General features: G+C 48.8%; 1 protein-coding gene across 3 annotated transcripts in view; it reads right to left on the reverse strand.

Annotated features, from left to right (window-relative positions):
* LOC111145296 (chromosome unknown C10orf90 homolog) overlaps positions 1-10,145 on the reverse strand; it is a 206,619-nt gene that overhangs the window by 56,899 nt on the left and 139,575 nt on the right. For all 3 annotated transcript variants that reach the window (XM_022500131.1, XM_022500130.1, XM_022500132.1), the window contains one exon: positions 3,443-4,538. In XM_022500131.1, coding sequence (XP_022355839.1) covers positions 3,443-4,538 — 1,096 coding nt within the window. The remainder of the gene's footprint in view (positions 1-3,442; positions 4,539-10,145) is intronic.

Raw genomic sequence — 10,145 nt, forward strand, 5'->3', positions numbered from 1 at the left:
GGAAAGCTTCAGATCTAGGCCACAGATACCAGATGAAACCAGCAATAAGTAACGTACCAAAGTCAATGCTGTTTCAGGCACGCAACAACCAGCAGAGAGAGAACGACTCGGACCAATACTGCACAGCCCACAGAACAGGACAAAGAACGGGATTTCAGGCTGGGAAGGATTTCCGAGCAATAAATTCTAACTGTATACCAAATGACGTGGCTTATTGCATTTAATTAGAAATTCACTGTGTACATCACTCTCCTGATAGATTCTGGCCACCAGAGACTACTATTACTCCATACATCCACGCGTGGTCTTCAAACATTCCCAATGTGGTGACCGTGGAGACAGGGCCCACCCCCGAGAGAGCCCCCACCAATCAAACTGTTCTGCTTAGAGCCGTCACTCAGAGGGTACCGCTGGAGCCAAGTGCGCGGGACCGTTCTCAGCTCTGGCACTGAATGGCCATGTGGGCTCAAGGAGATCATTTCATCTTCAAGCCTCATTTGTCTTAGCTGCAAAGTAGGGATAATGATACTGTCTTTACAGAAGGGAGGATTCTGAGTAATGGACACGACCGATGTCAGCCAGGGCCTGGCATCTAGGACCTGCGCCATCTCTGCTGGGGTCATTGGCAAGATGAGTGCCAAAGACGATGCGACCCTTCCTCGGAGCAGGCCAGGGAGCTGAACAATGCCGGTCTGGCGGGTGCTGGCAGCAGGTGTACCCAGAGTGGAGACACAAAGAATGAACATATGGGGACTGAGAAGGGCAAAGGAGGAAGCAATTGCTCAGTCTCTAGAAAGAAAACAGGTCCCTGTGTGTCAGTTAGAACGCGACACAGTAGACGTGACCGAGGTAGACACGGTCTATCTAACCTGCACCAACTGTTTGCAAGTCTCCCCTCTTCCCTCACCTTAGTAACCTTCCTGCATGCATGTCCATTCTAGAATACAATGTATAGGACTTCCTGCCTGGTGACCTAACGACTAGAACTGAAACTGCCTTGCCTCTGTTTGTAGAATCTTCCAGACTGCACCTCCCTTGTGGCTGAATGTCAGCAAGGCAGCTAGAGAGGCTGCTGCTCATGCAGGATTTGGGGATCCTTCAGATAAAAAGAATCAAATTCAGTAATAATGAAATATGAAGACGGCTAATAGCATGTGTAACCACAGGAGGCTGTCAAGAATGTCTCCCACAAGATCCCAGTGCCAGACAGGAAACACAAACAGCTCCTCGGAGTTTTAATGAGCACGACCCCTTCCAGAAAGTACTTGCAATAAGGCTAAGAGCGCTGTGGCAGGACGGAAGGTCAGCAAGCTCACCCTCAGAGTGCTGGGTAGGTTAGCCCAGGACAGTCTGTGGTGGTCAGACCCCAGGAGTTGTGCTTAGAAATCTCAGGCAAGAATTCAGTAGTGTGGACACAAAGGGCGTTTTTGTCACTGGGAAGAAATACATCTCATTGCCCATGAGTTTCTAAGTGAGAAGGTCTGAAAGTCCGGGGAGGGCTGTGTGAGTGAGTGTGTGTACGAACGCATCTGAGGCGTGTGCCCAAAATGGTGAGTTCCAGCTTTCCGTGGTCTTGAGCTTGACGACTGAGGACCCACAGCCACATGGACACTCTCCCTCACAGATTCACCTCAGGCAAACAGAGCAGAGCTTTTTTCAAGCTAGAGAGAACCTTCGAGAACACCAAACACACCCGTTCTCTAGCCACCCAGATGAGGAAACAGGCTCCAAGAATTAGGGTTGGCTTGTCCACATTCACTGCATGAGAAAATCATGCATCAGCAACTCTCAAAAAGGTGGCCTGGCCTTGGTGAATATCTTTCCTCAAGTGGTAGAAGGACCCACACGATTCAGAACCACTCGAATCCTCCTCATGCAATCCTTGGGATCTGGAGTGATTCTGAGGGAAGTCAGCCCATGGGAAGTAGAATGAATTCAGTACTCTGCCTAAGAACACCAGTTACATGGCCAGTCGTTCCACAAAATCAAAATCAAGTATATTCTCTGCACCAAAGCCAAAATAAGTTAGGATGGGGTGGGGGGGTTTCTCTGCTCATCTTCCTCTCCTCTGAAATCAATGTCTGGGACCCGACTCTAGTGACTTTTAAAGATCCTTTCGTCAAAGTGCCATAAATCCAAATGATTATTTCACACCATGGAACCCAACATGAAGATGAGGATACGCTTCGGTGGGGGTAGGGGTGGTAGGTATACAACAATGAAGGTTGTACATTTCCAGAATCTTCATCGACGAGGAAGAGAGAGTGGCGGACTTGAGCGATTTCTTAAAAATACTAGACTGAGGCCCATCTTTGCAACACTGATAAGGGCTCACGTCCTCCTTTTTTGCAATAAGTCTTGCAGGACTCAGAGGCATTTCAATGGTCTAATCAACCTGAAAGCCATGTCAAATTGCCTTAAAAATCTCTATGCATTCAATATATACACACTTGTTAAAATTAATTACATCATTGACCATTTCTACATACATTATAGCTTAAAATGTTTTACAGTCATTTTTATTAATTAATAAAGCCTTAATGGACAAAAATTACACTATGAAATTACTGTATGTATGCTGCATTTCCAGTTTTACTGCTATTATCTTTAAATATTTCCCCCAAATGGAAAGTCACTAATTCATAAATCACAGTCTCTTCTAGAAAGTAAAACTGAAAACTGGAAGTTCATACAGAGAAAGGAATCTGGGGTCAGGTTCAGCCCTGTTTCCCTCTTCCTGGTCTCCTAAGAAAGGTAAAGGGTGCCCAGGGCTGCTCACCCTGGGACGTCTGCCTTGTCCTGGCAATGACAAAAACAGCAACAAATTCTAGCCCAGACGCCCCCAGAAAACTGCTGTTTTGCTTTTTGGCTCTCCCTGCCAACTTGCCTCTTTTTGAAAATGTCCCATAATTACTAACCATCTCCCCCCCCTTACACATAAACTCCATTATACACAATACACAATATTTCTAAGAGCAATCCATAAATGCCAGCTGTTGGAGGGAAAGGTAAAGGAGAGCAGGACTGTGGACCCTTCCAGACACCCAGATGTTCAGACAAGAGACACGAAACCTCTGGGCATGGACAGCACTTTTTCCTCTTCTCCCTGCTTTGGAGCTATATGGGCCTAAAATAACTTCATGTGGGGGCCATAGTTTCCTGCTCATGACATTACAGGGTCTGGAGCTATTGTTGGAAACAAAACTTTGAAGGAAGGTCCCTCAGAATCTATAACAGCATCTGTGAAAACCTAAGGCAGACGTCAACACTGAGCTGCCAATGGCCAACTCAGAGCAGAGCAGAGAAAGGATGCTTCTGAGAACCACCTCTTGGAATAAGTCATGCAGAAGAAACTCACCGTCCACCTTGGCGGGGGGACTCGCACAGATGACCCGCCGGCTGTGGGTATTTGGTGGCCCCACCTCCCGAGATTGTCACTCACCTGCTGTGTAACTCCAGCCAGGAATGTGGATGGAGAGTTGGCTGCCGCCACCACCACCGGTCGTGGTCCTGTGGTCTTCTCTCCCTTTTCTTCCAGTGACCTGGTGAACTGCCGCACTTGAGAATCCTTGCTTTTCCAACAAACGCGAGCCCCTCCAAGGACAGGTGCGGGGCCCCAGATGCACCTGCTCCAAGGATGGGATTTCCTGCAAGAAGCTTCCTTGCAGACCCGGGTTCCAGCGGGGGCCTAGAGGGCTCTGTTTTCCCTCTGGGAGCTTCGGCTCCCGGGCGCCGCTCCGGGGCCCCGCATTAGCCGGGCCGCCTGCGCCATCTGCTGTCGGTCCGTGTGAACTGCACTTGAGGTTGAGTGACAGGACCGACCTGTGCATTTTAGGGCCCGCAAGCTGGGGCTGCTCCACGGGGACGGAGAGGGACCGGTCTAGATAGTAAATGGAATTCAGGCACGGCTGGGTCACCCTGACGTGGACGCAGGAGCTGAACACCAGCGGCCCCTCTCCCGACCGCGCCGCGCCCGGAGGAAAGCTGCTCTCCCGGCTGTCCACATCGGTGATGCAGTACTGGGGACCCCCGCACAGCCGGTGGTCCGTCTCGGGCACCCTCAGCCTCATCACAGAGCCGTTTCCGGAGAAATCCGCGCAGGCGAACGGTCCCTGGTGCCGACGCGGATCGGCACCCCCAGCCGGCGCAGAGGCGTCCCTGAGCGAAGCGCCCTGGGCCCGGCACTCGGGGCACCGCGAGTCCCGCACGGCCTCCCACGCCACGGGGCTGAACGGGGCGCCCACGCGCCTGGCCGTGATGGTGATGGACGCAAAGCCCCTCTGGGGGCCGCTGCCCGGCTTCGCGCTGCGCGGCGGCTCCGAGTCGGGTCCTGGCCCCGTGGCCGGCGTCGGTGTGCCCAGCCCGCCCGAGAGGAGGCCGAACGCGCGGCCAAGGCAGACCCCGGGGCGGCTCCCCCGCGACGGCCGGGCCGGATGCGCGGGCAGCGCCGCCCGGTCCACCTTTGATTTACTCTCATCAATCAGCTGTGAGATGACTAGGGATGAGATCATTTCTGTGTTTTGCGATGCCAGAGCCCCCTGCAAACGGGAAAAGATGGCAGTTACGCAAACAGCCTATGGCAAGGCAGGCAGTCAACTCCCTTTCAAGGGCCAAGAGGACTTCCCAGAACCCTGTTCTCGGCCGAGGCCTTCTACCCCGCACCTGACTCCACCTCCACGTGCTCGGAAGGGCGGGAAACCCGGATCCACCTGGAATCATTCTTCTGACCCAGGGATTGGTTTTCTCGGCTGGGTGTCTATTTTCGGTTTATTTAACGATGTTTGTGTCGATGGGGGCCATCAGATTTCAAAAATCACCTTCACCAGGCCTGGGAGCACCTGAAAACAGGTCCACAGCCTCAAGGGGGAGGGAAGATATAATTCTGGAGCAGGGCTGGGACTTGGGACAAGGGTTTCTGTGGGAGATGAGTTAGCACTGGTGGTGGGGTCAGGGAAGGCCTCTCTGCCTCCGTCCCCAACCCCCTAACACAATTCTCTAACTTTGCTGATTCACAGTGGGGTTCAGTGGCTCCCCATGCCTGCCACTGTGGGGGTCAAATCCCAGGTAGTGGAACACAGGCAATCAAACACCCAAGCTGGACTAGACTAGCACAGCGACCAGGAGAATCAGTATCAGGAAGCAGCTGGACGGGACAGATGTGGTTTGTCTGCCTTTCAACGCTCAGGGGCACAGCCACGGCTTCTGTCCAGTAGAGGGATAGAGGTGTTCCATGCTCCCTTATCAGCAGATCTGTGTCCTAACAGTAAACTGCTAGTGTGTCCAAAACAATGTGCTGAGACTTTTAATAAAGCCTCTGACCAGGTCAGCACCGGGAGGACGAGTCGTTTCCTCTTGGTTTTGTTTTTGTACGTGTATGTGTAAGACACTGCAGGAAGCCACGTGGGCGGCTGAACGGAGAATGCTCCCAGGGTCGCAGGCCCCCATTTTGAAACTCAGTATTCTACGTACTTAAAACGAACTCTTGCCTGAAACAGCGCAAGACTGGAAATAACCCGGGAACCACTCAACCCCCACAGGGATCCCCACCGGGAGCCCACGGGGAGCAGAGCCTTCATGAGAAGCCTGGAGGCTTAACTGGGGCTGGGCAAGGACGCAGGAATTCTCACTCCATAATGGGCCTGAGAACCACCTGGAATGTTAACAACTACAGGTTCCCTGGGCTCCAGGGCTTCTGATCCTGTAGGCCTGTGGCTGGGGCCCCAAACTCTGCGTTTTAACCAAGATCCGGTGATTCCGATGCAGGCGAACCAACGAGCCCACTCTGAAAACCTCCAGCTGCCGGTCTTTCGAAGGAGGGGAAGGGCTTGTGTTTGAAAAGAGACAATCATCGTTCTCTTTTCCTTAGATGTGATGAGAAAGCACAAATTTTTCTTTTCTTCAGAGAAGGATTAGCACTCACTTATGACACTGAGGTCATGCTTTCCTCCACCTGGACATGTGATGGGGGGCCGGCCCATGGGACCTTAGCAGCCAAGGTGCACTGCATTCTGACTCTTAGCCACGGGAAGGTGGTCAGCTTCTCAATTTTTTTTTTCCTGTTTTTCATCAAAATCCCTATCACCTGACACTCGGTGAGATTTTTAAGGTACGTGGGAAGTTGCAAATCCAAAAGATAGCCAGAGACGGGTGAAGAAGAAACAGAGTCGTCTTAAATGTCCCTTCGTCTTATAAAAAAAATCTGACTATCACGGGCTACCCTTTCCCAGGTGGCTAGCGAGTGCTAGGCTCTGCTTGAACCCTCTTTCAAGATGGGGGGGTCTCCCCTTCAGCCTGTCTCATTACACTAACAACGTGGGAGCTTGTAGAACCTCAGCCCGGACCAAGGGCATCAGAAGCCCTGGGGTGGGGCCAGGCATCCCTGTTTTCTCCTCCAGGGTGATTATAGCAGACAGGTGAAGCAGCACCAGGGGCTTCTGAGGCACCTCCCTCTCCTTTCTAGAAGGCACTCTCCACACCTGTGGTTTACAAAGGAGAACAGTGAAATGTGCCTGGCATCTACCCCAGGCAGTTTGACTCGGTACGCAGTCCCTCCCTCGTTAAATTTAGTTCTGATAATAATTTGCCCGTGTATCCTACCAGGTGCATAGTTGAACCTGGTAGGAATTCCTTTGACATAGGTCTTTGAAAGAAAAAGCAAATATTCCTCTTGGAAAGTGTGCTGTGTTGGTCTTATTTTATACTGTATAGTAATGTTTCCCCAAGTTGGGGCCAGTGGCCACTTGCGTAAAAAAAAACCTGGTGCGGGAAGGGTTAAAAATGCAGATTTCTGGACCCTTCTTTCCCCTCCTCTAGACCTAGGGTGAATCAGGATCTCTAGGGATAAGGCCAAGCAGCTCTGTTTTTAACCAGCTTCTGGGTGATTTTCTGCACAGATAGGGAAGAAGGAATGCCAGGCCAGGACTCAGACGTCCTGTAGTCTCTCCCTGAGCACACGCTGGAGGGACGCCCTGCGGCTCCATTGGAGGTTTCAGGCACCATTGTAGGAGGCCCTAGAGGCCCAGAAGGATAGGACAGGGAATCACCCACCATCTCATTACCTTGGGCCTGGCTGGTGTAACGGACTTTGAGTCCATCAAATGCAAACGGATGAAGGAAGAGCAACAAAGACATGAATCTGAACTCAATTCTGAAGCCGGGGAATCACCATACGTCAGGGAGACGTTGTTCCTGAGGGAGGAGATGCTGGTAGAAGCCCAGTCCCGAAGGAAAGTCCGTTTGCCTCCCTACCTTACCAGGAAGTTCTGGAAACCAGAAACAAAGAAGGACGCAAAAGTACCTCTCAAAATATGGACTTGATATGTCACGGCAGGGTATGACTTTTTCTGTGATTTAGCAGAAACCGGAGGATGTCTGGTGGACTCAAACCTCTGGGTGAGTGAGGGAGTACTTACAATGAACACATTTGTGTTTATTTGAATTACACAAATGGAAATGACCTGTTACATACCCAATACGTTGAAATCTTGTCATTGTGAACGGAAGCTTTCGAGATGTAAATTCTGTCATTCTACACAGAGTCGTGATCAACCCATTTATCCATGAAATCACACAGATCTATTGAGCTCCTACTACAGGAAACGGAGGAAACTTCTTGGCCCCACGGAGTTAAATGGGAGAGAACGCCAAGCAGGCAACCAAATTGTCAGGACTGGGATTACTGGTTACATTTTACTGTGGTTTTTTCCCTGAGATGTTTACACTCGGTTTTGGAAAAAGCCCCAACCGACAGACTGAGAGAAATTAAAAAGGAAACACTGTATGCTTTGCTCATCAAAACACTAATCCTACTCTTGTAGGGGAAGTTCTATTGATCAGATCCTATTTTCTCATCAAAATCCATTAAATCATGAAAGATAAATTCCAACCTCTTAAAACTCTGGGCTGCCGGAACAAAGTGCCACGGTCTGGGTGGCTTAAAACCCCTGGGTGACTTAAAAACAGACATTTTATTTTGTCCCAGTTCTGGAGGCCGGATGTCGGAGATCAAGGAGCCGACAGGACTGGCTTCCTCTGAGTCTTCTCCCCGTGGCTTCATATTTTCCTCCCTCAGTGTGTGACCATGTCCTAACGTCCTCCTCTTGTAAGGGCATTGGTCCTACTGGATAAGGCCCACCCTAGTGTCCTCATTTAACCTGAGTGACCTCTTTAAAGATTCTGGCTCAGAACACAGTCACGCTCTGAGGTGCTGGGAGTCAGGACATCCACACACGCATTCGGAGTGGGGGAGACGGTCCACGGCAGACTACAATATAGCACTTTGTGTCCCGCTCTTCTTCTGGGGTTGGGACGCCAAGAAAGAGATGAGACAGAGGATCTATTTGATGTCCCTGACTTGGCCCACTACTTTTAAAGCAGGGCAACTTTTAAAAAAAGGGATCACATCCTTCACATCAAATATCACATCAAATATCTTTCCCAATGAAGCTATTTCAGGATGCCCCTCCATCTGTTCTTTCTATTGGGTTAACTGAACACAGCTTTGGGGGGGGGGGGGGAAGAAAGGTATCTTTCATCTAAAATAAGATTAGCTGATGGAAGATTTGATTTAAAAAGAAAATAATCTTGCATTTAAAGTAGAACATTCAAGGTCAGAGGAAGGTCAAATGAAGAGTGGGATTTTGTGTCTCGCCATGGCAATAAATCACCCATTTCCTGACCATCCTCGTACAGCACTCGCCTATATACATTTTCTTTCTCATAAATGCAACTTTAAGATATTGATTTTTTTTTAAATGTTTCAGACATGATTGTGTGAGGCTGGTAACTGCTTTCCTAGTTTTATGCATTTTATTGATTGTTTTTAACTTTATATTTATGCCTTAAGGTATTTTACTATAAAGGCACCATTTCATAAATTGAAGGAAGAAAGAGATAGGCGGCGGATGGTTGGAGAAATCAGATCCTGAGCCACTGGGATGAGGACGCATCCATTTCTGTAGCAATTTATTTCTCAAAAGGATAAGCATCTAATCCAGCCTGTGGCTTTGAAATCTATATTTTTCTCCACTTGACAATTCTTCCCTTTTCCGTGGTCACTCTGCAGCCCTCAACTATGTTTGCCAGATGATTCCTTGGCCCCATGTCTGCCCAGATCCTCTCTCCAGTCCCCACCACACGAGCTGCAAGCCTGCTCAACTCCTTTTTAGTCCGTCCAGCATCATCACCACTAAGCAATCTGTCAACCTAGTGGCGTTTCATCATGCATGCAAGAGTGCTTTCAAACGTATGAGTTCACTCTGGTACGTAGCACTAGGGGAAGACCGTTTTGAGACTGATGGAAGAATTGGAGCTTTTCTCCATCTCTGTTCTGAAACTTTTGTCTCTTTCCATGCACTTACAAGAAACCAAAGGACTCAGTGCAGTGTAATGCACAACAGTGAAAAGCTGGAAAGAATCCAAATGTCTTTTAAAAGGGGTTCGGGTAAGTAAATCATGGTAGGCACAACTGCATCGTATTCCGTAGAAATTAAAAATAAAGATTACAAAGAATTTAAATGCCATGGGAAATTGCTTGTGATAGAATGTTATGTAATAAAAGAGAGCTATAAAAGTTGATAAACATTATAGTTTTATGTAAAAAAATTGCATGGGAAAAAGAAGGGAACGAAATATATATAAATTTTCTTACTTGTATATTTCTATATTTTCCTAAGTGTCTACATGGAGCTGCCATTACTTTTGTTATCAGGAGAATTTAAACGTTGTTTTTGCAAAGATGAAAACCCTGTTCCATATTTCATCCCTTTTAAATAATCACTTGGTTGAAGAAGAGCCTGCATATCATTTCTACAGCTTCGAAGAGTTTTGAAAGGAAAAGTGATCAATCGTGCACGGGCTTGCACGGAGAGGCGGAGATTTATGGCAGTTACAAACGAAGGGCATCCGTTCCGAGTGCTTCATCATCTTACAGCATCCTTACAACACACACACGGGCACGAGCTTTAAAAGCTCAAAGTTAGGAGGAAAATTTGAAAGTCATAGTACTGATACAATCGAAGTAGATGGTCCAGATCATTCCAAAGCAGAAGTTTAGAAGGTGTGGTTTCTGGGAGTTATTTAATTCAGTCACAGAAAATGACACACACAAAGTGTGTGTGTGTGTGTGTGTGTGTGTGTGTGTGTGT

The sequence above is a fragment of the Enhydra lutris genome, unplaced genomic scaffold, assembly GCF_002288905.1.
Source record: "Enhydra lutris kenyoni isolate GAN:26980312 unplaced genomic scaffold, ASM228890v2 scaffoldscaffold12, whole genome shotgun sequence".
NCBI lineage: Eukaryota > Metazoa > Chordata > Mammalia > Carnivora > Mustelidae > Enhydra > Enhydra lutris.